The following is a 27,975-nucleotide window of genomic DNA, read 5'->3' on the forward strand; positions in this document are numbered from 1 at the left end:
AGCGGATCTGATAAGATTAAGATGTGGTCTGGGGCAAACTTGGGAAATTTTAGGAGGGGCGGGCGGATTGGGTGGGTGGATGGGGGGGTGGACTGTGGATTTTGGATTTTGGATTTTGGATTTTGGACTTTGGACTTTGGACTTTCGGTGCTGAGAAGGGAAGGAGGGAAGGGAGGATATCTGCTTCTGTTGTTGATGGAATGGGCTACGAGAGGATTGTATCAGTAGACCATGGTTTATGTATTAAGATGCTGCTGGGTTCATGCTTTGTGAGGACTTTCTATTCTTTGGTGTTGATGTTGTTGTTGATGTTGATGTTGATATTCATATTCATATTCATATTCATATTGACTTTGTACTCTTGACCCATACGGTCTAATATGTTTCTTCGTATCTAATACCACTACGATTATACTATTTATTACTTACCATATATCTCTGCCTCACGAGCCGCAGTGTGCACTTTGAAGACTCTTCCCCTTCATCCCACGCCCCTCCAGATTTCCCAAGAAGAAAACGAGAGGGAACATTCCGCATCTCCTCTGCCCACTCGCATGCCACGCAAGGCATAACATGTATGCGTGTGCGTATTGAGTGAAGTCTGCATACCGTCTGAAGCTGTGGGAGAAAAGTTTGACACGATAAAATGGAATAAAAACTTCGCTGATGTGGGGTATTTCTTCGTGCCAAGAGCTCCTATCCATCCAATCATCTTCCACAATCTGGACAATCCAGCCCATTTCACTCATTCCAGCCATTTCAGCCAATCGTAACACATCGGCGCTTCTCCATCTTATATTTTCACAAGGCACAAGGTCAATAATCCCTGAGGGCTTCCGATCCAGATTGAATTTATTACCAGAGCATTTGGGAACTATGACTGTCGTTTTTGATAGCTGATGAGTATTATCTACTTCACACTCACCTTTTCGCCGATTTTGAAATTGTGAAGAAAGTTGAGGAAAGGTACGAGACATAACTTTTCTTCGTCTTCACGTTCGTCGTGATTGTTCTCTTTCATTCTTTCTTTGGAAGAAGACCGCGAGAGCTTTGCAAAACAATTAAAGGAATTGACTCACTTACACTTTATTGCCCTCTAGTCTGCGTTATTTTCAGTTCATAGCACCCTCTCCCAGCCAACATCTTCGAATTCCCCCTCCCCCCCGCCTTGCATGAGATAACTCTCGGATCCAACGTGTGTTTGGCATTGGATTGCATTGGATTTCTCTTTCGTAAGCTCTGCACAGAAGGAGCTATAAGAAGGCAGAGTTTGTCTTCCCCAACAAATTTTACTTTGAGTAATCTCTCCACTCCATATCGATTCTAACCCCCACCAACCATGTTGGCACTTCGATCTAGAGCAGCTGTTGTTGCTCGAAGAGCACGCACTGCTACGAGCAAATTCCCCTCCTCGTCAACTGTGAGATCTCTCCCACAAGCTACCACCGCCGTAGCTCTTTCATCCAGACGTCAGTACTCGGCGCCTGCTACAGACAGTTTTTCAACTCGTTCGACTGTTGTTCAACTCCTCAGCAACATTGGTTCCAAGCGCGAAGTGCAGCAATATCTCTCACATTTCAGCTCCGTGTCTTCTCAACAATTCGCAGTTATCAAGGTTGGTGGTGCGATTATTACTGAACATCTCGAATCTCTCACATCTGCCCTCGCTTTCCTCAACCATGTGGGTCTGTTCCCAGTCGTTGTTCACGGTGCAGGACCACAATTGAATAAGCTATTGGAAGATGCGGGTGTGGAGCCCCAATTCGAAGAGGGCATTCGCGTTACAGATGGAAAAACATTGGCAGTCGCGCGAAAACTGTTCTTGGAGGAGAACCTGAAGTTGGTTGAGAAGTTGGAGGAGATGGGAGTCAGAGCGAGACCAATCACTTCTGGCGTTTTCGGTGCGGATTATTTGGACAAGGAGAAATACAATTTGGTTGGCAAAATCAACAAGGTTAACAAGGGTCCAATTGAAGCTGCCATCAATGCGGGGTGCCTACCAATCTTGACCTCCATGGCTGAGACTCCTGAGGGTCAAGTCTTGAATGTCAATGCTGATGTCGCGGCTGGAGAACTTGCCAGGGAATTGCAACCATTGAAGATTGTTTACCTGTCTGAGAAGGGAGGACTTTTCAATGCGGATACCAACGAGAAGATTTCTGCTATCAATCTCGATGAGGAATACGATTCTTTGATGTCACAATGGTGGTGCAGATATGGTACAAGATTGAAGATCAAGGAGACTAAGCAATTGCTTGATCTCCTCCCAAGATCTTCCAGTGTTGCTATCATTCACCCAGCCGATCTTCAAAAAGAGTTGTTCACCGATACCGGAGCAGGAACTTTGATCCGAAGAGGCAACAAATTGGCTACCGCTAGCACTCTTTCCGAGTTTGAGGATATCCAGAAATTGAAAGACGTTCTTGTACGGGACCGTGAAGGTTTGGATGCACGAGCTACTGTTGACAGATATGTTGACGGACTCAAGAACAAGGAATTCAAGGCTTATTTCGATGAGCCTATGGATGCTCTCGCAATTGTCCTTCCTCCAAAGTCTCCAAGTTCTCTTTCTAATCTGGCTACTTTTACTATTACCAAGGCTGGATGGTTGACCAATGTTGCTGATAATGTTTTCGCTGCTATCAAGAAAGATCACACCAAGTTGGTTTGGACTGTTAAAGAGGACGATGAAAATTTGACTTGGTTCTTTGATAAAGCTGATGGTAGCTTGTCTAAGAATGGAGAGGTTATGTTCTGGTATGGAATTACTGATGGTAATGAAGTCAAGGATCTCATGACTGAGTTTGCCACTCACGGTAGATCTATGCTCGGAGATGCCAACCTTGAAGCACGCCTTCACCGTGCTGCTAGAGCAGCTACTGGAATGAGTGCTGCCATGTCTGGTCAGGGTGGTATCAGGCAGCAAGCCCGAGCTTTCTCTACTTCTGCTCGTAGACCTGCCGTCAAATCTTCCCGAGCTTCCCGCTTCCCTGCATCAGGACGAGGATATGCTACAACTACCAACCCTAACCCTCCTTTTGGCAAGCAAAACTCATCCAACACCCAACCTGCCAAGGTTGCTTTGATTGGTGCCAGAGGATACACTGGCCAAGCTTTGATCAGCCTCCTTAATGCTCACCCAAACATGGATCTCAGACACGTCTCATCAAGAGAACTCGCTGGCCAAAAGTTGAAGGGTTATGAGAAGAGAGATATTACCTATGAAAACCTTTCTCCAGAAGATGTTCGCAGAATGGAAGAAAATGGTGAAATTGATTGTTGGGTTATGGCACTACCAAACGGTGTCTGCAAGCCTTTCGTTGATGCCGTCAACGAGGGTAAGGGTCCTCAAAACAGTGTTATTGTTGATCTTTCTGCCGATTATCGATTTGACAGCAAATGGACATACGGTCTTCCAGAATTAGTCAACAGATCCGATATTGCCAAGGCAACTAGAATTTCCAACCCAGGTTGTTATGCTACAGCAGCTCAGCTTGGAATTGCTCCATTGGTACCATTCCTTGGTGGTCAGCCAACCATCTTCGGTGTATCAGGTTACTCCGGAGCCGGTACCAAACCATCCCCAAAGAATGATGTTGAAAACCTTACTGGTAACATCATTCCTTACTCTCTCACTGACCACATTCACGAACGTGAAATTAGCAACCAATTAGGTGTTGAAGTTGCATTCATTCCTCACGTTGCCGTCTGGTTCCAGGGTATCCATCACTCAATCTCCATTCCTTTGAAGGAGAAGATGACTAGTAGAGATATTAGAAATCTTTACCAAGAGCGATATGCTGGAGAGAAATTGGTCAAGATCACTGGAGAAGCACCAAGTGTTAAGAATATTAGTGGAAAGCATGGTGTAGAGATTGGTGGTTTTGGAGTACATAGCAGTGGCAAGAGAGTGGTTGTTTGTGCAACCATTGATAATTTGTTGAAGGGAGCTGCGACTCAATGTTTGCGTAAGTTTTTTTTTTTTTTTCTCAAAAACTTCTTGATCATGCTTTGCATTGATATAGAGGAACTGGAAGCTAATGTTATAATAGAAAACATGAACCTCGCATTAGGATTCGCGGAATATGAAGGTATCCCACTTGATTAGATGCAAAAGCCCAGGTCCTTTGAGCAAATGCATACAGGTAGTTTGAATTCCGTGTGTTTTGGCGCCCGAAGATTAAAGAAAAAATGTGGAGAAAAGACGGGGAGGACAGGAAAGGAAGGGAATTTCGAAATCAAGTTGATGCTTGGTGAAGCAAATGGGGAAGAGCTATGGATCAATGCGTTGTATATAGAAGGGTTTGGGGAGGATGGAGTAAAAAAGAATCGGGGTGATTGGTGGAGTGAGATGAGATGACGGGGTAAATAGGTTACTTGGAAGATGGATGCGTTACGTCGTCATGAAGGAATAAGTAGTGTTGGTATCACCATGGGGATGGTGAAGTCAATATAGTACTATGGTTCACACTGTTGTAATATTGCTTAGGGTTCTAAAAGCTAGGACTACGAAACGTATTGCTGTAGTGCCGAAAGGCGCTAGCGCAAGCGCTAGCACGGTCACATGATCCCTATCCCGACACTGGCAACTCTCTAAAGTCGCTGGTAACGTGTCCTTCTAGCTAATTCCTTAAATTCCTTTGTGTAACCACCTTCCTTCCTAGTCTTACACTCCCCCTGCCACGCCTTCTAGTCTCTGTCAACCCACTCTGTGACCTTGATCGTGATGGTGTTGTTGTCGACCAGGTCCTTGAGTGCTTGACACGGCTTTGACTTAGTCATCGCGTCTGCAGGGTTAGATTCTCCATCAATCCACTTGATCTCCACAATCTCTCGTTTCTCATATGCTTCTCGAATCGCCATAACGTCAATCATTAGTCTCTTTTCATTAGTGGTACCAAGCTTCGTGAGACAGTCATAGAGTGACTTAGAATCGATGCATATGACTAATGGTATCTTGCGTGCTGGGAAGATCTTGTCGACTGTGCCTTTGATTGCTGCACTGATATCAAATCCTAAGACCATTCCGTAGAGTTCTGAAGCCAATACGCTTCTGGTAACTCTCTTGCACTTGATTGATGACCAATGGATGATGTTAGCTTTGTCGTACTTGTCCATTAATACAATGATGTATCCTATCTGGGAGGACAGATCTTTGTTGTTAGCAAAAGAAGCATCAGTGAATGCAACCAGTTTGAGAGAATCCATATGGAGTGGTACGAATTGCAATCCTCTTTCTGAATTGTCGATCTGCCATTGAATGCGCTTATTAAGGGTGTTAGCATCCTCTTCCTTTGGGTTAACTGTTTGTGCAGCAAAGGAAAGATCGAAAGCTGCTTCTGGTTGACACATGGTTGCGACATATGCTCCACGGGCACGTTGTGCGACATACTGATCCTTTGCCGTTGCTGACTTTCTCAGTTTTCCACGGGTTCCATGCATATCAGAAGGTTCTGTTTTGACAAGTCGTAAGTTCTCGCATTGCTTCTGTTGATTAAGGTAGATTGATCCATTCTCGTGCTGAGTGATTAGACCTCCGTTGAACTTGAGTGGTGTACTTGATGTCAGTGTTTCACGTTCTTTTGCCATAAACTTCGCATTCTTAAGCTCAGTTTGCTCGCGATCTGCGAACTCCTTATTGGCAACAATGAGAGTATCGTCCGTTTGGAGTCCTACAATGCCAAATGCTGTATCGTCCTTGGTTGTGTGCAAAAGGCATGGGTCATATGTCGATTGTACCATTTTGAGAGCGTCAGTATGGTGCTTGTGGTAGGTGCTGAACCAATGATTGCCCGCTTCCGGGACGCCATATAATGGTCGTACAACTTGCAGGATAAAGCCCTCAGGGACGTCCATCTCTGCTGGTGGTCGTGCATAAAATTTTCGAACTAAATTAGATGCCGATTGTGTATATGCTTGGGTGATGTCGCGAATGCTCATGGTTACCTCGTTCTTGGGTAGCATTGCCATCACGGATAGCATGATACGTTGGCTAACGCGTTGTATGGTAGGTGATTGCGTCAAAACAGCGCTCTTCCCTTGATCCTTCCATGCTTGTATGACTAGTCGAGACTTTGGGAATGCCTTGTCGGTTCCTTCATTCTTAATCTCATCAACGAATCGTGAGTTGAATATTCTTGTGTTCTCGGGTACGTCCACGAGTTTGACGAGTCGAAATACGCCGTTCTCCATTAGTCCATTGACCTCCTTTCGTCTTGATTCAACGAAAATTGTAGATGTTGGGGGTACGGCAGATGCTGCATAGCATTCAGTGTATTCGATGTCATCAATTTCATCTTCGTCCGGAAGGTAGAGTGCTAAACTCGGTGGTGTTTCGTGTTCTTCGCTCTCACTAGAGAAGAATGTTTGTGCATTCGCATGGGCTCGTAGTAATCGTATTGGTGGAATTCTGACCTGTAAAAGACTGCGACCCTGTGGGCCATTAGTTTCATTTGAAGGGGGTTCTTCAGTGCTAGGAGGAGGCTGCATAACTTCGCGAACTTCTTGCGAAGTTACATCATCAGGGTTTTCTTGTAAAATAGTCCCTCCATCCTCTTGTTGCACAGGTTCGATATGTTCAGGTTCTCCCTGGGGTCGATCCTGCTCTTCTTCGACATGAGGCTTAACCTGAGTGGTACGAAACTCTGTTGGTCCACTTGACAGCTTCACAGTACATATCTGATCCCTAATGCCTAGTAAATGGTGTGGTCCCGTCCAACCCTTATGTTCTCTCCATACCCAGACCTTCGAGTTGATAGGTAGGTCGTACAGAGCCATTGTGGATGGTCCATTGCGTTGGCTTAGAGCATCTGAAACTTGTCGTGTAGCCCGTAGTTTATTGATCTCGTTCATCGCCTTTCTGATCGCAGATTGTCGTTGCAGAACTGTAGGTGCTGGTGGGTCAAGATCGGCCATTCGAGGATATGCTCCAAAAACTAGGAGTGTTGGAACCAATCCATCTGGTCCTGCAGTGTCGTTTACTGCCTTCACAGCCATTTGTAGCATCATCTCCTTCGTTGTTGAACTCTCCAGCTCGCTAGCGATGATGGCGTACGCGCGCTTGATGACTGCATGGTATCGTTCGACTGCACCGATTGACCAATGGGCTTCGATTGGGACACTTTTTGTCTTCGTCGACATGGTCGCCGCATACTGGATAAACTCCTTGCTGACGAAATTCTTTCCAGCATCATGTATAATGTAATCCGGTGGACCGGTGTAGGTGTCCATCCAGCACTTCCTAAGTGTATCAAATGTGTGCTTCGCACTGATGTTCGTTAACCACTGTGCTGCTTGAAATCGTGTACCTTCGTCGATAACGTGTAGAATCGGACTAGTGTCGATGTACATCACATCCACTATGATGGAATGGTTGAAATCGACATCATCCTTTAGACTGAACTTGAATCGACCGGGTGATTTACCGTGTTTCTGGCAGTATTGGCAGAACTTGGTAAGTTTGTCGATCTCTTGTTGCGAGACATCGCTATGGCCGGCTCGTTGCAGCACTCGTAAGAGTCTGTGGGCTGATGGATGACCAAAGCGACGGTGCAGACGACGTAATTCTATATCAGTAAGATAGCACTCATTATCATCAATGGTTTGTTGCACGAATTGTTGCACATTTATGCGCCACAGAAGCACTGCATGCTTGTTTCGGCGAACGCATGGGAAGCTCCTCCCTGTCTTGTTCACCACTACTGCATCGATGATATTGTTGTAGTATATGCCGAGTTTGTCCATATCTTTGAGTGATAATAAGAATGGTGTCTCCGCATTCATTACATGGAATTCGACAGTTCCCGGTGGTAAATCGAGATGGAATGAGCCTATTGATTTAGCTCTGCCGATTCCGAACACCACATTGGCGACTCCCGCTCTGCTTTCGTCCAGTGATACATTTTCAACGGTCGTCTTATATGCCATGTATTGCTCATAGCCAACCGTAGACCATTCTGCAGCGGCTGTGTCGACAATGATGCCTTGGAATTCCCTTGCGTCGTACCTGCTGATGTAGGTCGTTCTCTCTTTACGAACTCGACGTGTCAAAGCATGCTCAAAGATCTTGTTGTTTAGGTTCATCATAGTCTCTCTGCCATTTATAGGTCCAGTATGGGTGATGAAACTTGAGTGTGGTTCTTGTGCAGGTGATTCTTGTAGTTCGAATTGCGCAAAGTAGGCTGCTACTTCGCTGTCGGTATCCGGATCGGTGTCTTCGTCGTCGTCTTGGTTAGGTCCTTCGTATTCGACAAGGAATTGCTCAAAGCTCTTGTCAAAGTTGTTTCTATCCTTGAACTGCTCCTTGTACTTGCTTCTTGATTCGTCGCGCTCCTCCTTGCTGTGCCGAGTCGACCAACAGTCCTCCTTTCTGCAGACGAAACACTTCTTCTTCGTTCGTGGTTTGAATGGGCGACGATCGTTGTGCCCGAAACTTCTCTGACTGTACCCACCTCGACCGCGTTGATATTTACGATCGGTGTAGAATGTCGTCGTTTCGTTTGCATGAGATTGCTCCCATGTCATTATAGCTGATCGTAGCTCTTCAAGAAGACTTGGTATGTCCTTCGCAGGGCGAAAGCAAGCAATGGAACATGCTGATACTGGTGCACATGCATTGACGATCTTCTGGTGCAATAGCTCATCAGTTCTCATCGTCGGGCTGAGTCCCTTGTGCAGATGACGAAGCTTCATCACCATCGATTGCAGACAGTGACTCATCGACTTGCCAGCATTATCTGGTTCTGCCATAACGCTCTTGAGTGTAATGCCCTCCCATTGCCGCATAAGATTGCGTCTGTGCTCTGGGCCTTCGAATGTAGTCTCCATCATTCGACAGATCTCTTCTATCGTGTCAGGTATATTACCTAAATTTGTATGGTAGAAGTCGAGTGCAACTTCGACGAGCATCGTAGGGAATGCTTTCGGCAGTAGGTATTCAGGTAAGTCGATTCGTTGGCAGTTATTGATGAATATCGAGTACTTGTGAGTGAAATTGTCGTCCTGCCCACTGTACTTGTCGGCTTTCTCGTAGAGTTTCGTGAGATTTCCCAATAATTGTCCAACGTTGATGGCTCTTTGTGGTATTCTAGGTAAATCGTTCTGAATGCCATCACTATATTCGGGGTTATCTCCGTCGTATCCTCCTCCGTTCCCTCCGCCACCGTTACCTCTGCCGCCATCACTGGAACCGCCATTGCTGCCGCTCGGTTCTCCGCCCGGATGTCCGCTTTGATGCATACGCTGATGCATATACTGTTGATTCGGGTTATGTTGATCATGGTGCTGTTCCCATTGTTGAGGTGACTGTTGTGATGGTTGATTATTGTGGTAAAAAGGTGATGCTCCCGAGGGTTGTTCAAGGTTGATTCGGGGTGGTCCTGGTGGTGGGCCGGTGAATCCTTGAAATGTCGGAAGTGGTGGTGGTTTCCTAGGACTGTAGTATTTACGTGCAATTGATCCGCTTCCTGGTGCAAAGCTTGGGAGTTGCGGGGGTGTCTTTGGTTGTGGAGGTGTCTTTGGCTGTGGTTCTATCGATACCTTGTGTTCAATATCAACACCTTTACCTTTATCAGCTCTTTCCAATCGCTGTGATATGGAAGGTAATTGTGGTAGAACGTATGTATTGAACCCTGAAGGACCGGCGTGCAGGTCCTTCACTCGAGACATCTCGGGGTCTCCGAGTGGTGCACGTAGTTTTTCAATCACGATTCTCTGTTGTATGCTTCTCGACCGAAACACAAATTCCTTTTCGGAAATCGCTTCAATAATCTCCTTAGGTGTCCATGCTCTATAAGGTGATCGATGTGTATCAACCAAAGCTTCATAAACTGGTCGGGTTGTACATTCTTCTGGTTTATCGACGTACACTCCGCACGAGCGTAATTCGTGCCTGAGCTTATACAGGATGCGCATGCTAACTTGTGAAAAATGCGCTGGTGTAAATCCATCGAATGCAAGATTGTAGTCCGCCCACAGCTCTTGATCGTAGTATTTCTGACGCTGGTATTCATAAGCCTTGTATTTGACAAAATCTCTGATCTCTTTCGCATTTGCACTTTGTATGTCAATGGGGTGGTCTGTCCATCTCCGTGATAACTCCTCATATTCTTCAGTTGCAATGACTGATGCCATTTTCGATCCAGCACTTGAAGCAGGATTTTCAGGGACATATCTTTCCGTCTGGGGGGATTCTGGGAAAACTCCTGCCATTTTGTGGATAGCAGGCGGGTGATGATGAGGTAGGTCGATGGTATGAGTGTAGTTGGGATACAACTTCGCGAAAAGTTTGCGAAGTTATATTGTGTATGATGTTGCTGAGCTCGAGCTGGTGCTACTGGTTTCTACTTCTTCAATACACGTTGCAAAGAAGAGTCGAATGTAGACTAAAGTTAGTGTGAGAGTCGTCGCCACGTTGCCGACTTCTCTCGATGGTGCAGGTATCAAACCACGTTGGATTAATACTTGCGTAAGAACTGCCGCCACGTTGCCGTCGGTTCTTATTCACACAAGGGCAGGTATCAAACCACGATGGATTGATACAAGAGCTTGTGTCTCTTCAAAGAAATACCAACCTTAGTCACAAACACACGTTGCGCTTGAAATTAAGGTGCCAGGCTCCTGATCTGTGATATCACTGATCAGTGTTGGTATCACCATGGGGATGGTGAAGTCAATATAGTACTATGGTTCACACTGTTGTAATATTGCTTAGGGTTCTAAAAGCTAGGACTACGAAACGTATTGCTGTAGTGCCGAAAGGCGCTAGCGCAAGCGCTAGCACGGTCACATGATCCCTATCCCGACAAGTAGTTTTGCAGTGATAAATACCATTTTTGTTCAGTCAATTGTTAAGTACTCATCTTGGGGGACTTGGGGAAGCCAAAAGTCTTTGGGGCTGGTTTATGTAAGTAAGTCGTGCATGCCATAGGGAGATAGAGCTATCTTGGTAGGTATGGTATGGTATGAGTGTCGCTTCACAAAATACTCCATAAAATCATCTCAAGTTGAGTATACCTAGATCACTATATGTATCTTTTTCAAACTAGGGATGCAATTCTCAATGCTGAGGTGTAAAGTATTCAACCCAATTACAAGATTTGAAGAACCTTCGCTAGCAGACACCAACAACGAACGCTATTGCTTATTCTAATCCACGACTGGATATTTATAATCCAATTCCCATCCATTTCTTCACAAACATGCTGTGCCCTATAACGAGCCCGTCGCGAGCACATATGTCTCTTCCTCATTCACAGGAGCGGGAAAAAAAGGTTGCGATGCAAACGGCGGACCCCTCCGGATCTCCTCCGCCGATGCAATCACCGCCTCCATAACCCTCCCACCATATTCATAAACGTCCGTCCCATCCCTCCTCTTCTCATATATCCTGTATTTCTCATCTTCCCAATACGTCGCCCCAAATGGATATGAGAGCGTATCGTACTTGTCAACGTCCCACTGGGAATCCCGAAACAATCCCCACTTTTCGGCGTCAAATGTCGTTTTCTGTATCATGTGCACTGCGTCCCCAATGTGGGCAAGCGTATCCGTCTCGTACATGCTAGCGAGTTGGGCCATGGTGCCGCGCACGTACAGTCGCTGCGAGGCCCACGATTCTTCTTGATATCTGGATGCGGCTAGGATGTTGAATAACTCCTCGCGCGAAACTTGGCTTAGTCCGTGGCCGTGACTTGTGGGCTCCAGTTCTTCTGGTAGCGAAATCTCGAACTTGAGATGCATCTTTGCCATATGGCGTGGTTGCACTGTGCGGCAGAAACTGTACCATGCTTGTTCTCTCGTCATGTGCTTGATACCTTTTGTTTCGGGCAGGCTGCGAATCTGCTTTTTGTGTTTGTGGCCGCTCTTGAACGTGACATGGGATCCGGAAACCGTCTTGTGCTTGATGACTTTTTTCCAGAGATGATCGATTTTCAAAATGAATGTTGTTTGGTATGCGATGAAACAGCCGTAGGGGAACGCGTTGATGATGTCGGGTCTCTTTCTCTGCCATCCTATAACTTCTTCGCGGAGACCTTTGGTGGTGAGACGCAGAGCGTGGAAAGTATCGATGGTTGATGGGCTAATTTCGATCTCTGTAATGGAAGCGACAAGCTCGTCGAAAATCGTCCATCGCAACTCGCGTGGTATTCTCAGAAAAGGGGGGAGTTTGGCGACAGAATGCTTCTGTCTATAGCAGTAGTGATGAGTGTTTCTCGGTGTACGTTTCGGTGACCATAAGACTTGTGGTTCGGACTGGATGGCCAACTCGTTTTCGTTTTCATCTTCGTCTTCGTCTTCGTCTTCGTCTTCGTCTTCGTCGTAAATGTGATTGATGGCAAGGACTGAAAACCTGTATATGAAGATTAGAAAATGTAGATGCGCGAATGCTGTGGGTCTGAAGGTGGATTTTCTTATTCGGACGTGGGCTATAGACGACGTACATATTGAAAGGCTTGGGAAATTCCATTCTTTCAATGTATACAAGTGTAATAATTCCTAGTGTCTTCATTACCAACAGTGTCCTCTTCTATCTTCCTAGAGACGGGATAGACGGATCTTACTTACTTATTGTTATATGAATGACCAAACGAATGTTCTGGAGTATTAAGCTACTAATGTACTGGATGTAGTATTTTTGTTGCGGTTACATTTTGTAGAATTATTAAAAAAAAAAAGTGCAACGGACTTGATGTTAATGCTGTGTGCAACGATCCCTCAAGGTAAGAACTATTCAGCAAATCTCTTTTTTTTTTCATTGAGGAAGGAACCTAAAGAAAAGATTGAGTTATACAGGTGGATAATCTTCATATATCCTGAAAAGAAGATGTGAATGGCAATCGTATACTCGTTGAAGAATATGAAGATTAAAAATTTTGACGATATACATCAAAAAAATAGGTTTTGCGATGTGGAGATATACCATCAACGAGGAAACGAGTGCTTCCCAAAATTAGCACATTGAATGTCTGAGTATGGCGCGTTGTAAAGGTTATTTCAGAACCTGTCATAAAATTTCTTTTCCTTCCCTCCTCTCTCCTTTGTCCATCTCTCGCCCACCAAGCGAAGAGATTGTTCTCCCTCCCCTCTACCCCTATGCGCTGAACGGCTCCAAGATTATCGTAAGATAGCAATGCAAAGTATACGCCATGTAACCATATGATCAGCTTTTGTGCAACCATTTCCCATCAGTCGTGACATAAAGCTCTGCATTCAATACTTGTAGCATACAGCTTCCGCGTACTCCTCATCTCTTCTAGTTTTTATTTTTCACTCTTTCTTAAATCCCTCAATCTTCGCAACTACGCCTTCGAAAGGATCAGAAGGTGGTAGGAGCCTATTTTCACGCTACTACGTCGTATCTCGTTCGCTTCAAGACTGTTGCGTTGAGTACCTTAATCTTTATGTCTCCACATGCGTCAGGGTATCCGAACGGGTGGCCAACGCAGTGGGTGTGTTTCCCCATGACTGAGACTTCGATATATCTGTCAACCACTTCGGTATGAGAGCCCGATAAAGTTTCTCATTGCTAATTTCTATCATTGAGACTTGAGATTTTCATATTGCTAGCGATAGCATCATCTCTTCTCTAGTCAGAGGTTGGAAAAATGCAGGACTTCTCTTGAAAATTGGCTCTAGTCTCTCTTTTTTTTTTTTTTAGCTTATCTCTCCATTTTCTAGATTTACAAAAGGAAGAGCACAGAAATGGCATTTTCTAGAATGATACACAGTAGTGTTTCTCTCCTATCCTAGGCTCTCGAAGATGTTGCTGAAATCCATGGGACAAATAGCGGAAAGCTTACAAAAACCATACAATGGCGGGCCTACTTTCACAAATTTGTCGAGTTCCTTGAATCCATCAGGTTTGATACTATCCATTAAATCCCCTTGAGCATTCTTAAAAGAAACTACCACATCATACTGCTTTGAATCAAAATCATGCTCGTGCACTAGCAACAATACCATTAAACCACGAAAAGAACTCCTAGCATGCGTACTCCAATCACCACTTTCATCAGCCAAACAACTGCAACAACATTATATCTCTTCAATTCCAACCGAGTAATAACTCTCTCAAAGCATCTCAATACATACTCACTTACTTTCCCCCTCCCCAAAAAAATCAGTGATAGTTCCACTAAACACTTAGTTCCAACCCTCACCCATCTAGCGTCCCCCTAACACTAGCTCGCACATTTCCATTTCCAAACTAAAACTCTAGCCACAATCAACCACCTCGTACCTACTAGTAGAACGCATGAACCCTATGATTACATTTTACATAACCCATGCACCTACGTACCATGTCTTGTCATTAATTATTAGTCCACAATCCGTCATTTTCTTAGTCTCGTACTAAATGACCCCTGACTTCTCCCCTTACTACTTACTTACTTGTAAGCGATATTTTCATATATCTTGTTAGGATTAAGTTCGTTTGTTTTTGTTTTTTATTCCCTTCCACTAAGCGATGAGATAAGTAGTGACTTGGGGAAGAATACAGATGTTCATGGTTTTAAACCTCACGATTAGTCGTGCCGTTTGTTGATACAGCGATACTGTACTTTGTCTCTGAGGGATGTTTTGGTGATAGTGGTCTCTTGGGGGGAAGAAGAAAAGCTGGGGATTGTGATGGTGTGATTTGGAGGTGTTCGATTTGGGTATCTTGGTGAGAGGGTAGAGTGATGAGGATGGGAAATAAGAAGGGGGTCGATTGATGGATAGTCAATGATTATCGTAGCGGACCACATTCACCTTCGGATAATCATAAAAAACACATTCATTCACTCAAGCTCACAATCACACCACAAAAGAAGAAAGTATTTAAGAAGTGATTATTATCATTTCGTAACTCATGAAATCATGTGTAAAACTGTAAGTTTCCCATGCCACCTAATCCATCCCTCGTCCATCCATCATATGCAATTAAAAGAAAATCCAAAGCTTAAAAAGACAATCGTGTGAAGATAAAAGAAGCTCCCCCAGTTTTGCGGGTATGCCCAATCCTCGGGTATCGCAAATTCATGCCACGTTAAGCTAGGGTATTATTGTACATGCTGGTTTACTGGTAGGTCTTGTTTCCTCCCAAGGTCTTGGAACCATCAAGGTCGGCATCAACTCTTGGATCAGCCCTGTGCAGTATTGTTAGTACATATTCATGAATGCTTTGGAATAATATTAGGCTTACTTGTTCAACATGTCGCTGTTGTGTGGGCCAGCAGTGTTTTGAGCAGTTCCTGAGCCAGGAGTGGCGTGGGAACCAGAAACACCGAATGCGGAGTGTCCAGTGGAAGCTCCGTGGCGGTTACCAGTGCTGCTCAAATCGCTGTCGACTCTTGGATCAGCTGAGTTGGCAAGGTTGGAGTTGTGAGGACCAGCATTGGTGCTGTGGGAGATTCCTCCACCGAAGCCGGTTCCTCCAACGGTGTTGCCAGCAGTTGTGCCTTGGTGGTGAGTACCGGTTGAGCCAGTAACACCACTGCCGTAAGTGTCATGAGTTCCGTAACCAGCAGAGGTCTTGTTAGGAAGACGATTTCCATCTAGATCTGAATCGATTCTTGGATCAGCTGCATTGGCAAGGGATGAGCTGTGGGGTCCGTGGGAGCCCTCAGAGTGTCCAGTGTGGGTTGTGCCTGGAATGTGAGTACCGGTGGTACCGGTTGTTCCAGTGTGGCCATAAGCTTGATGACCAGTAGTACCTGGAACATGAGCACCGGTGTGAGTACTAGTGTGTGTACCAGTTGTGCCATAGGCTGCATCATGAGTACCATAACCAGCAGAGGTCTTGTTTGGAAGACGGTTTCCGTCTAGATCAGAGTCGACTCTTGGGTCGGCGGCATTGGCAGCAGCGGAACTGTGGGGTCCGTGGGAGCCCTCAGAATGTCCAGTGTGAGTTGTACCTGGAATGTGTGTGCCGGTGGTACCGGTAGTGTTGTGTGTTGTACCTGGAACGTGGGTGCCAGTGGTACCGGTAGTGTTGTGTGTTGTACCTGGAACGTGGGTGCCAGTGGTACCGGTGGTGTTGTGTGTTGTACCTGGAACGTGGGTGCCAGTGGTACCGGTGGTGTTGTGTGTTGTGCTAGTGGTGGTATGGTCCTTGTCCTTTGAACCTGAGGTTGTTAGATTGAGGTATCCTAATTGAGAGGATAGAGGAAATACATACCGATGTGGAGGACGTCCTTGACCTTTTGTACAGTAGATTCTCCAGTCATTTTGAATGTGGTATTGTTTGAAGGTTTAAAGTAAAAAGTAGTTGTGGTTGATTTTGATTTGAAGTTGTTTTCTGTTTGTTTGTATGTTTGTTGATGATGGAAGAAAGAAAGAGGATATGGGAGGTAGAAGTCAATCCTTATATAATGAATCCAAAGACCTCCAATGCCTCATGATGAATGAATGAAGATGCAATAAACCTGTTTGTGACGTCATATTGAGGGAAAGTACCCAGGTATGGGAAAGTTTCAATTCAACAAAGAATTCACTTCCACTTCCACATCCCCGTTTGAACGAGAAAGGGAATGGGAATGGGAATGGGAATTGTAAGACCAACTTTGCTGCCGTCATAAACAAGGAATAGTTGTACCCAAAGCATGCAGGTAAGCGTATTCACCTGTTCCTGACCTCCCTACCCCGCAGATCCCCGTTTTTAAACAAACTTTCAAGTTTTCTGTCAGGGGCCAAGCTAAATTGATTAACTCTGGCAAATGGTGACCTATCAGATCTCTCAATTAGCCAAAGCGGATCTTGCCACACGGTCAAAATAGTACGATGTACATTGAAGAGTACCTATGCAGCCGCACCAGAAATGGGTAAATGGACTCCCGGTCGACACTTTTCCTTCGTAGCTCTGTGGGCTTACAGTAGAGGTTGCGCGTGGGCTGTAAAGTTGAAATTTGCCTCGACTCCTTTCTCCATCACCTACCGTGCTTGAATCCCACCATTTACCTAATCTTCCCGCCATCCCTTCATTCCATCATCCCACACTGCCAGTGTCAGTGTCAGTGTCAGTGTCAGTGTCAGTGCCACAAACACCAACCTGGGGAACTTTCAAATCTCCAACCTTCACTCCAACCCTCACTCCAACCAACTTTTCTCATCTCGATTCTTGCTTAGGTGAACCAACTACTTTCTGCCTTGGTACGTCAGGTCATGTTAATTGATGCCCCACAATTGCCAACCTAATCTAAAGTCGTCATAGCTGATGTGGCGCAAATTACCCTAACGTCATTGGATTGTGTGGCTGTAAGGCCGACCAATCATTGGTGTAGATCCGTCGATCGGTAGTTTCAAAGCTTGTCACTAGCAAATGTGGCTGTGCAAATCCTCTCAATAAGTGGATATTGGACAGAATCACCCCATTCCCAAGACCAGTCGAGCCAATGTTGAAATTCCTATGAGTTATGTCGAAAGCATGACGTCTGAAGAATGATAGAGAATAGCAGGACAATGAATGAATGGCATGCTCAAGCACGTGGTTATCAAACGGCATCTTCTATCTTCTAGCAACAATAGGTAAGGTGTCCTCGGTGTTGTATCTCCATCCATCGTAGATGCACGCGCATCTTTGCTTTGGGGGTGCAATTCATGATGCCGTGTTGCTAGCAATTGAGCAATTAATTGCATCATTGCTCAATGAATGTGGCACATCTCATCCATGGCTACCCAGGTTAGCATAGTTTGATACCATTCGAATGACTTCAAAAAACATTCTCGGTGCAGTACTAAAATCAAGGGTTATATCACGTGATCAGTCGGTTTCGGAATCGTGGCTTCGGGCCCACGATTATCTTGCTGTTGGTTCCCCCCAACGCAATTTCTTCCAAGTTTTCAAAGGCTGGAATTATTGGAAGTCCGTTCTTACCTAAGATTTGATTAAATCAGTGCAGCTCTCAGAATTACGCTCTCTATCTGATACCCTTGAAACTTCTCAGACATGACAGTAATGTGAAGCTCTGATCTAATACTGATCGATCACAACTGATTAGTTCTTTGAGGGAGTCGGCAGCATTTACATATACCATCTGAAGATTTCTCCAGTTGGTTGGCATTGCTGCGTGCGTTACTATGTTACTCGATAACAGTCATGTTTTTGTCTTCTCGTCGCCATTAACAATACAAGTCTGCGAAGTGCTCACGCGACATGTGAAACACGAGTCTTAGTAGGCGAGTGTGCTAGTTCCAGCACTTCTGATTTGTTCTTATTGGCAATGGACATCGAGATTTCTCATTGTGTTTTCATTCTGTTTCTATATTTAAAGTTTCTCATATCCGCCTTGGAGCTTGTCCAGACGAGGAAATCATTCCGAATGATTTGATCTAAACACCTGTCTAAGCACTTTATGCAACTTTAAATTTTCGATCATTTGAATGACCTTGTCAAAATATACTTGGGATGGTTGATTCAATTGACGATCGACAACATACTCTCATCCAATATGTTCATCTTCACAAGTCTTCCTGATTGAGCAACAGAGTCGCCTGGCTGATATACAACTTAGGGTATCATCCCGGTTGTCAAACTGATTCAATTCATTTATGCCAAACGAGTAGTCTCGTCTGCGCTGCTACTGTTTGCTATTGTTAATGATATCTTATTGGCATGACCTCGAGATTTGTCCACCGCAAATCTTGTTTAGTAGCCATGCTACGACTTTCTCGTACTTTCATGCACGAAGATACTATACACGAAAATTTGACCCGGCCTTACAAATTTCGCAAGCGATTTCAATGAGAAGTTTAATTCTCTATCCTGGAATGTCACCATGCACTGCAAATTTGAGTCTTGATCTGAAAGTTTGTTTTCGCGGGGAAACAATTAGGAGGACGGGCCTGGATGGCATAACTAGTTGCGCTCAGACCTTTGCAACGTTGATCGTCTCAAGCTATATTCGTCTCTTAATTGTCTCACATGAACAAAAGTTAACTGAGATTTCCTACAGAAGAGTAGCTTTATGAATTTGCTTGGAAGATTCTACGTGTTTCATAGAGGGTTTAGCATAGGAATCTGATTTTATTTCACGTCTTGGTAGAACCACCCTAGATTCACCCTAGACTATTGGCAAAGATTGGCATTGCATCTAAGTACATTTTAATCCCCATACTTATTGATCTTATCGCAATACTGTCTCATTTTCTATCTACCATGGCTGCTTGCTAATACGCTTCAATTGGCATCCGCGTTACGACAAAATAATATTCCTCCATCTCCTGATAACATTCTTTCATCATGGACATGGAGTCGACAAGTAGCCTTGAGGATGTTTCCATAGGTAATTGTCTTGAGAGCCATCAATTTGTACACAACACTAAATGATTTTAGCGTCTCGATTGCTTCTAATATGTTGGCCTCTGTACGGGATTTCTGGAATATTAATAATGCTGAGATTAATCGCTAAAGCCAAGTATCATCTCGCGTTTGCTCTGGAGGATCATCTAGTTATACTTGCTATGGTATGTGGCCAATTCACTTTCTCTCAGACTACACTAACGTAATCCTAAGATTTCTGGAATTTGTCATATATCACTTAATACTTGGGGTATAAGCTTTGGATTGGGAAGGCATATTGTGTTTCTTACCGAGACCCAAGCCGCGATGGCTATAAGAGCTGAATTTATCGGAGAGCCTTTCGGTAAGTCCCCCTCAAATTGTCGAGTTCGTCCATCGCTAAATATTTTGCAGGTATCGTGTCACCAACACTCGGCAGGATATCCTTTGCAGTTTACCTCATACGATTACTTGGACACCAACAGAATATAAGACGATTTCTCTACTTTCTCATTGCCCAAAATGCCCTTATAAATCTAATGGCACTTATACAAATATTTTTCGAGTGTTCCAATATTTCTTACAATTGGGATCGTGTTGGACATGAAGACCAATGTTGGGATATGAGCACACAAGCAGCTATTGGTTATTTTCAAGGATCGTCGAGTTCTTTAACAGATCTTGCTCTTACAATTCTACCGGTTGCAATGGTTATCAATCTTCACATCCCCTTACATTTGAAGTTTCTTTTATCATTTCTATTGGGAGTTAGCCTCTTGTAAGTTTCTTTTCGAACATGTCAAAACTTAACTGATCATCTTAGTGCATTTATCGCGGCTGTCATCAGGACTTACTGCACAATGGGCAATAATGATGATATCACCTGTAAGTCCAACCAACCTCCATGCATTGAACAGTCAATTCTAATTGATGTAAAAGTTACTTCAGTTACGTATATCATTTGGTGCGCAGTGGAAAACTGCACTGTCATCATAACGTCATCAATACCATTTCTCAGGCCTCTTTTCCGATCAGCTCCTAAACCATACATCGAAGTTAAAAATAGCCCAGCCCCAAAGATTAGACACCACAATGAAATAGAATACAGAAGTTCGAAAGAGATACTCGCAGATCCCGAGGCCAATCGGGAGAAAATAGATTACATGGAAGATAAAAGGGAAAGTGTCAAGATCGAGGCCCATTCGCTAGTGTAGCCTGAATGGAAAATTGGCGTATAGAATAGAGATTTTGAGATACATGATTAGACGATTTATGATTTGGTATAGGGCTGCGGTGGAGTTCATGGTGCTTGGCGCGGGGTTATTTCTTGTTCATTGATAGAGGTCAGTCCCTCGACATACTGTAAGTACAGTACTGTCCAATGACGCGCAAAATTATAATAGCGCCATGTCGTCTTCTGTTTACTTGCTTCGGATATCCTTTTGATGTCGAAGCTTTCTTTGCACATAGATTACCAATATAGAAGACCAATTTGAACATAGAAAAAACTCTTCCAACGGAAATTGTGCAGTAGTAGCTCCTGATTCAGTAAGAATTAATGAACCAGACATCTGCGCATCAAATCGACTGGGGTGGCTTCAAGTTAATGACAGACCACTCTTCAAATATCTCAAATAAGCAGTTCGTTCAACATAAAGTACCTTTAACGAGATCATTACAAATTCCAAATTATGCTGACTGCAACTTCCTCATATCTTTCTTCTTTGATCCTGTAAAGTATATGTGGTGCACACGAAATAACACGCAACCGAAGAAATAGTTTCGCAATTCTCTCTCTCTCTGCCTAAACTTGGTGTTGGCATGAGGGGAAAATGTAGTTACTCAGGGGCTCGGAATACCTGTTTCAAGAGTATTGACTCGTATCGCGGAGCTATTTTTTTGAGCTCAAAAAGAGAAAACTTTTATCGATAGTTAATCAAATTGGGCGTTGTGGAGCTAGTCACTACCTGGGTAGAGGTGTGTTGATGTATTAATTTATTGCGAGAGTATGTACTCCCAATATATACTGCAATAATGAGATATCAATTTCTCTTTCTGGAAAGGCATGCGAACATGCCATTCTTCAAATCTCGTTCCTTGTTAATGCATCACAACCATGATGGGAGTATTCATGGCTCCTGTGAGTGCGATTCCGACAGGTGAAATTGCTACGGATTTTCCGCTGTTGATCTGGGATCTTCTACGCATAAAGCAACCTAGAATGTACCGATGCGGTATGTGCAATTTCTATCTCAAGTCGACTGTAGAGCTCTGGAATTAATACTTAGTTAAAGGTCAAGACTTCTAGATTAAATCATTGTTGGTATCGCCTTGGTGAGTATGACGTCTTCACAATAGATCTAACGCATCCATTCATATTGTGCGTCGCTGTTTTAGGTTCACAGCCACGCGAGCTACATGCATGCAATACACTCGTATCACAATAATTTTTGTCCTGGTGCTGCTCTTGATCTTTAATATTTGCCCATGAGTTAGGGTTGTGATATGATCGCCAGATTGTATTGCACCGTCAAATCATATCGATCAACCCCTTTTTCCTACATCAGGCGTTATGTCAATGATAACACATCATTCCATATTGGCCTCATTTTGAGGCATTAAATTTATATAATCTATTTCATTCGGGTTCTATATTTTGATAAAAAATTATGGATTTATAAATTTCCGTTTCGAGAAAGAGAAAAAAGTACGCGTTCAATATTTCCTATTATAAGATTATCGTAATGTGATATTTTATCTAACTGCAAACAGTTGACTCTGTCAAATCAAACGAAATCATATCAAATCCCTATCCCTATAACGAGTAGTGTCCAGTACATTGATTTCAACTTCCCAAACGTGCGGCATGACCAGATAGTTATCGTTGATCTTAAATTTGCATCCACAGATCGAAATCTCGCTATAAACAGTGGGAAATGTGGTTTTTTCTGTGAACAACCCATCTCAAAAACTTTCCCTTGCCACTCCTTCTCCTACTGATTGCCTGTAGCCTGGCTTTTGACTGCAGAGAAGTTATTCGAAAACTACTTGACTGGTCAAAATATCAGTAGTTTCTAAATATCTAGCAAATAGGCCGATTGCAAATATATGATAGTTGGAGATGAATCTGTGTTCAAGTTAAGATTGTTTGTTCTTTGGTTTTATTGTACCGCAGAAGATGTCCAATGCTAGGACTTCTGAAATTTGATGTATACTGCCAAAGTTCTCGGCCTATCAATGTAAATCTGGTGTGCAGATTTGCCTCAGACGATGAAAGTGATGCACCTGTCCTGGTCTGTATCTATGGCGGTGGTTATTTTTCTAGCAGTGAGAATTCACAGGGAAAACAGCAAGGTTTACAATAATAAGTCAGGAGAATGGTAAAGAGGGAATGAAATACGCCGTCATTATCTACTATAGCATGCAATGCCTCTTCTCTCCCCTCAACATTCCAAATTCCTTATTAAGAAAGAATCAAGCGGCTTCATCGTCACCTTTATCTTGATCCTCACCACGCACATGTCTTATTTCCAATCCTCTGGATATCCATCGAGTTGATATAATCATAATCTACAAAGCTTCACAGGTGACACCACAAACGAACAGTACCTTTAGTGCAGTGAAATATTGCCTGGAATCATGAATACGTGCCAAAAAGCTTTTTTCACTTTTGTGAATTCAGGGGTTCATCGGTAAAAAGAGTATGTGAAAGCTATGGCCAGAGTCATGCGATTATTAAGATTAAGGGGACGTACGAGTCTTAAATCAGTGGGGGGTGCGACAGCGGGTCAAAGAGGTGATTATTGGCTTTAGCTTACGTTGAGGGGATCAATCAAGGGTAGAATATATGGAGAGTGATCACCAGGGCGTTGGTGAGCAAAGATTTGTAAATGGCTGTAGCGGGAACACTTGGAAAATCATGCTTATTTTTTAATTGATCAAAAGTGTATCATTTGAATCTCCATCTCTTATGATAGTCATACTCTATTACCGATTAGATCATTCGATATGTGAATGAATCAAACACATAGCGTCTTGCCATGAATCCTTCAAATTTCGCTTCGCTGAACAAGTATTTACCAAGATCTTCCTCCCCCAAAAGCTCGCCAAGAATTCCCTCCAATAAAAAATACACTTCTTTCTTCCAGTAACATCACCTCAGGCACTTAGTTTGCCAAAGATCCACCTGCTCCGTTCTGCTTGCAATAGTAGCTCAACTGTACACATAAATTAGTCACTTGTTTCATATTTCACAAACTAACAGCATCTTCATCATAGAGTTTATGATTGAAGGGAGAAATGGATTGAAGCTCACCTCATCACCACCAATATGCCAATCAGCAGATTGGCAATGTGGAATACCAGTTGTGATCATGGTGCAATCTGGGCATTGGTCCCATTGTTTTGAACCTGTGTTTCTGTTCTTGTAGTTTGTGCAGGTGGCGGCTGTGGCATCAGCGTTGTATACATTCTAGGTTGTTGGTTAGTTCTATTTACGGATAGAGATTGTGGGGGAAGGGGGCGAGGGGATGGGAACATACGGCTCCGCCTTTGTAGTCCACGCAGATTCCGTTGGTGTGAAGGTCAGCGAGTGTGAAGCTGGCAAGGGAGAGGAGAGCAATGGTCTTGATGAGGATGGAAGGCATGTTGATGGTGGAGTCTTGTGATTGGTAAAGATGTGAAAGAAAAAGTAAAGATTGGATATCTGATTAAGAAGTAGAGAGAGTTGAGAGAATGATTGAATAGAAAGCTGGAGGGAAGTCGTCTGCAGTCTCTGGAATATGGGATATATAGACATAAGAGGCCTGGGATACCTACCGGTATGACTGGCGCTGCGTAGATAGACCGATATTAATTAAACCTTACCGTGTACACCCCGTCCAGGACAGATAGATACCGTATACCGACAAAGTTGTCACAAAACTCTATCTGCTGCAGTCCCCACGAAGTCTAAACTCTGAAAGAGGCTGAAGGCCTTTGGAACAACTTCGGCGGGGTTGTACCGAAATGACTTTGATGAGCTCTTACCAAAGAATCATGCACCAAATCCCCAAGTCGGCACCGATCAACCATTATGATGGTACCCTTGGCACCCTAATGGCCCTTGCGCTTGGCAGGTACCGTCATTAGTCGCATCATTAGTAGCATCATTACATGATAATTGGGATTGCGTTACGCATCTCTATCAACATTGCTGGTAAACTTTAACTTTATCAAGACAGCACGATGAAACGGAATACCTTATTGAGAAGACACTGTTCTAAATAACGCCATTTCATTTAAAAAGGCACAAGATCGCCTTGGGAATCTTCCGAAAACGGCAATTTTAAGGAAGTATATTCCAAGTTTCATCACAAACTCTAATTGATTACATGTCAATAATGTAAGTTTGGTTCGCAGGGCGGAACATGGGGCTTAGAAATTTTAAAGTTCGATATTGTTCCCCATAAATGAGGATTCTCGAGAATTCATAAAATATGAAACGGTGAAGGGGATGATCACGCTATTTTCGGTTGCTACCGTGTAATTGCCATATCATGCGGTCATCTGAACATAAACTTTGCATTTTGGATATTATTCGGATGCTTCTTGGGAAAAGCTTAATAGCACCCAAGGAAACTTTTACTGGGCCGTCGTGGCGCACGTTGACGATGATTGGTGACCTTGGGAGGATTGGAGATACGGGGGATAGGTAATTCTCCTATCTCGACTGTTCATCCCAACCTACCTTGAGAGCTCGAAGGTTTTCCAAGTGGGCTGAATTATCAATGGGTAGATTGTCTCGAGGAAGAGATTCGGGACATCTCCACGAAGAAAGAGTATATGAAGTCTCCAACTTCTCGTCAATGCCTTGGAAAAACCATCCAGCCTCAGTCTTTCTCTTTCTATCTCATTGACACTTCTCAATTCCACAGTTAATACTTTCAAATCTTCAAAATGTATATTACCTCCCTTCTTTCCAGCCTCTTGTTGAGCTCCACTGTCGTGGGAGCAGCCACAATCCCTCGCAACTTGGATTCGTCCAAGATCATCCTCTTCGGAGAAGATGGCCGCACAGAAATCATGGACAAGGCCGAATTCTGGAAGCACCACCATGCTTCCAACAGCACTGTAGCTCCTGGTCCTCTTATCGGCTACAATGGAACCTCAGGCCATAATCACACCTCTGGTGGCCACTACGCATCATCCGCTCTCAGCAAGCGTGGTTGCAAGTCATACTCCGTCGTCACCGAAAACCCCGACCAAACCTTCTTGAACTGGGACGTGCCAATGTCCTCCGTCGTCAAGGCAGGAGAAACTACTGCCACCGTTGCCGTCACAGAAGGATACTCAATTGCAAATGCCATCGCCGTCTCTGCTAGCGCTACTTTCACCCTCATCGAAGATTTCCTCCAGGCAACTTACGGCATCACTTACACAGAGACATGGACTTCCACCTACACTGCTGCCTACACATACACCGTCCCAGCTGGTAAATACGGAGTCGTCGTTTCCAACCCTTACACTACCAGAAAATCTGGCCATGTCGATACTGGATGCATTGGTGTCGGCGGAGAGACTGATACCTACCAAGCCGATAGCTACACGAGCAAGGCTTATGGAGGATTGAGCTGGGTTTCTGGAACTATCAGTCTTTGCACTGCAGACACTTACCCAGTCCCACAATGTAACGGTGATGGTACTATCAGTTAAGCGGGAAATGAGATTATCCTTGTGAAATGGTGGTTTAATACTAAGGTTTCTGCTGGAATCTGTTAACAGATTGTTGTATGTACAAATAGGCGGAGGATACGGACGTGGCAGTTTGCATGAGAAAGATAAATTAGGATAATGCAAGACTTAATGAGAAAAATACCCTGTGTCAATCTTTCCCACTATGCAATCTTTCTTGTGAACTTCATAGTATGTCTCTACGATATTCATCTGAGGGTCTGATGGACAGAGTCCTAGATCGGCTAAGAACGATTCACGCAAACATGTCACACCTATGCAAAGCATTCTCTAAGCACCGAAAGCTGTCTTCGCACAGTGAGTCTAACAATCCTGACAGACAGTTTAGATGTGAACCCAACATGCTTTGAAACAGTGCAGCATTCAAAGTGCTTGGAGGATTTCAAGAATTTAAAACCGTTTGATGGGATTCTGAGGTCGAAGCATTTTGGTTGTCAGACTACAGTCCACACTCTTGAAGACCATGGAGAAGTAAAAAATAAAGATAATCATAAATTCGGTAATCCCAACTTTGTAGGGAATCATATGTGAACCATGTAAACCTCCCACCAACTCCATGCCTACATACACTATAAAAACCATTTTACCCGCCCTTAAAGATCTATATTTTAATTATGAAAAATGTAATCCTTCTTCATTAAATGCAAACAGCAATCTGAGAAAGTCGTTCTCATCACATTTCCCGGCACGCGTGTCTGCCAATTCAGTTACATCTTCTAGAACCTTGCGTATCTTCTCTCGGACGAGCTCTGCTACTCGAGTTTTGGGAACTTTGCTCTTGGTTTTAGGTTTATTGGTTCCTTTCAATTCCTGAAAGAAGGATGGTATTTCTTCATCAAAAGTCTCCTCGCCTTTCTCCACATCCATTCCTCCCCATTCTTCTTCTCCCTCCTCGGCTATCGGGGCATCGTCCAATTCCATGTCCTCGTCTTCATCTTCGACTGGGGTTTCGTCAAGAGCAATATTGTTCGTTGAGCAATAAACTCGATAATTTCTCTCGCACATTGCAAGTACTTGCTTCATTCCGAGCCAGCTAGCCCTCATAGTTCTGTTCTTTCTAACAAAGCATATTCTCAGCATGCCATCCCATTCTTCCCAACTGACTCCTGGACGCTCCTTTCCTGTTTTGGGCTCGATTCGAACAACAGAAGACTCGACTTGTGGGGGTGGTCTGAAATTATTCTTGCCAACCTTCATGATGTGTGTGATTTTGGCGAAGAATTGCGCATTGACAGACAATCGGCAGTAAAGTGAATCACCTGGGCGTGCAGTAAGACGGAGAGCGAACTCACGCTGGAACATGAGAACACTGCATCGAGGTGGGTTTGGCAGGGAGAGGAGTTTGAAGACAAGTGGTGATGAAATCTGTTCGAGTGTTAGATCTTCAGGCGAAATCAGAAAAACAAACTGAACAAACACATACCTGATAAGGAGTATTACTGATGCACACATCAAAATGTGGCAGTTCAGTCTTAATCACATCACCCAGGAGAACTTCCAATCTTTTCTGTTCTGGCTTTCCCTGTACTCTCTTTGTGACTTCTGCAGCCATTCTAGGATCGACTTCCACAGCTATGACTTTCTTTGCGCTTTCCAAAATTCTTACAGTCAAATTTCCTGTACCTGGACCGACTTCGAGGACTGTATCTGTAGGTTTGAGGTTCGCCTTCTTTACGATAGCTTCTGCGACACCAGGATTTTTAAGAATATGTTGTCCATAATCTTTATTGTGTTTGAATGAATTGGTTAATGCAGCAGCCTTTTCGTAAGGGGTGCCGGCAGCGGCAGCATTGCGCTTGCCAGTCTTTGCTTTAGGCATGTTGAAAGTTTGTGGTGAGGAGAAGATAGTTGAATTATAAATTTTGCCAAAATAAATTTGTTCGTCGTCTTATCGGCTTGATTGATAACGATCACGTGCTGTGGAGAAACCTGAACCGTGCCCTACAGACAATCTAGTCTTATTTCTACGCCCCCTCGCTTCTTCA

At 44.0% G+C, this 27,975-nt stretch overlaps 7 protein-coding genes across 7 annotated transcripts; 3 read left to right on the forward strand and 4 right to left on the reverse strand.

Moving 5' to 3' along the window:
* The first annotated feature begins 779 nt into the window (after window positions 1-779).
* Window positions 780-4,496, forward strand: Bcarg5. Its single transcript, XM_024694965.1, has 3 exons — window positions 780-966; window positions 1,101-3,968; window positions 4,053-4,496. Exons 2-3 carry the CDS (start codon window positions 1,340-1,342, stop codon window positions 4,106-4,108), a joined length of 2,685 nt encoding a protein of 894 aa, XP_024550758.1. The 5' UTR covers window positions 780-966; window positions 1,101-1,339; the 3' UTR covers window positions 4,109-4,496.
* A 6,530-nt stretch (window positions 4,497-11,026) lies between these two features.
* On the reverse strand, window positions 11,027-12,712 carry BCIN_09g02120 (hypothetical protein). Its single transcript, XM_024694966.1, has 3 exons — window positions 12,565-12,712; window positions 12,441-12,495; window positions 11,027-12,349 (listed from the first exon to the last, which is right to left on the reverse strand). Exons 2-3 carry the CDS (start codon window positions 12,464-12,466, stop codon window positions 11,209-11,211), a joined length of 1,167 nt encoding a protein of 388 aa, XP_024550759.1. The 5' UTR covers window positions 12,467-12,495; window positions 12,565-12,712; the 3' UTR covers window positions 11,027-11,208.
* A 2,084-nt stretch (window positions 12,713-14,796) lies between these two features.
* On the reverse strand, window positions 14,797-16,540 carry BCIN_09g02130 (hypothetical protein). The gene is made up of 3 exons (XM_024694967.1): window positions 16,160-16,540; window positions 15,185-16,106; window positions 14,797-15,128 (listed from the first exon to the last, which is right to left on the reverse strand). Exons 1-3 carry the CDS (start codon window positions 16,206-16,208, stop codon window positions 15,059-15,061), a joined length of 1,041 nt encoding a protein of 346 aa, XP_024550760.1. The 5' UTR covers window positions 16,209-16,540; the 3' UTR covers window positions 14,797-15,058.
* A 2,288-nt stretch (window positions 16,541-18,828) lies between these two features.
* Window positions 18,829-20,911, forward strand: BCIN_09g02140 (hypothetical protein). Its single transcript, XM_024694968.1, has 6 exons — window positions 18,829-19,262; window positions 19,313-19,443; window positions 19,493-19,622; window positions 19,673-20,036; window positions 20,082-20,143; window positions 20,198-20,911. The coding sequence occupies exons 1-6, from the start codon at window positions 19,220-19,222 to the stop codon at window positions 20,470-20,472; spliced, it is 1,005 nt and encodes a 334-aa protein (XP_024550761.1). The 5' UTR covers window positions 18,829-19,219; the 3' UTR covers window positions 20,473-20,911.
* Window positions 20,912-23,168: 2,257 nt separating this feature from the next.
* Window positions 23,169-24,287, reverse strand: BCIN_09g02150 (hypothetical protein). The gene is made up of 3 exons (XM_001554536.2): window positions 23,800-24,287; window positions 23,574-23,729; window positions 23,169-23,475 (listed from the first exon to the last, which is right to left on the reverse strand). Exons 1-2 carry the CDS (start codon window positions 24,054-24,056, stop codon window positions 23,630-23,632), a joined length of 357 nt encoding a protein of 118 aa, XP_001554586.2. The 5' UTR covers window positions 24,057-24,287; the 3' UTR covers window positions 23,169-23,475; window positions 23,574-23,629.
* Window positions 24,288-24,720: 433 nt separating this feature from the next.
* On the forward strand, window positions 24,721-26,133 carry BCIN_09g02160 (hypothetical protein). The gene has a single exon (XM_001554534.2). The coding sequence runs from the start codon at window positions 25,196-25,198 to the stop codon at window positions 25,949-25,951; it is 756 nt and encodes a 251-aa protein (XP_001554584.1). The 5' UTR covers window positions 24,721-25,195; the 3' UTR covers window positions 25,952-26,133.
* Window positions 26,134-26,394: 261 nt separating this feature from the next.
* Bcdim1 lies at window positions 26,395-27,857 on the reverse strand. Its single transcript, XM_001554532.2, has 2 exons — window positions 27,414-27,857; window positions 26,395-27,355 (listed from the first exon to the last, which is right to left on the reverse strand). The coding sequence occupies exons 1-2, from the start codon at window positions 27,807-27,809 to the stop codon at window positions 26,603-26,605; spliced, it is 1,149 nt and encodes a 382-aa protein (XP_001554582.2). The 5' UTR covers window positions 27,810-27,857; the 3' UTR covers window positions 26,395-26,602.
* Window positions 27,858-27,975: the final 118 nt, after the last annotated feature.

Source organism: Botrytis cinerea, chromosome 9 (assembly GCF_000143535.2).
Source record: "Botrytis cinerea B05.10 chromosome 9, complete sequence".
In the NCBI taxonomy this organism is placed as follows: Eukaryota; Fungi; Ascomycota; class Leotiomycetes; order Helotiales; family Sclerotiniaceae; genus Botrytis; species Botrytis cinerea.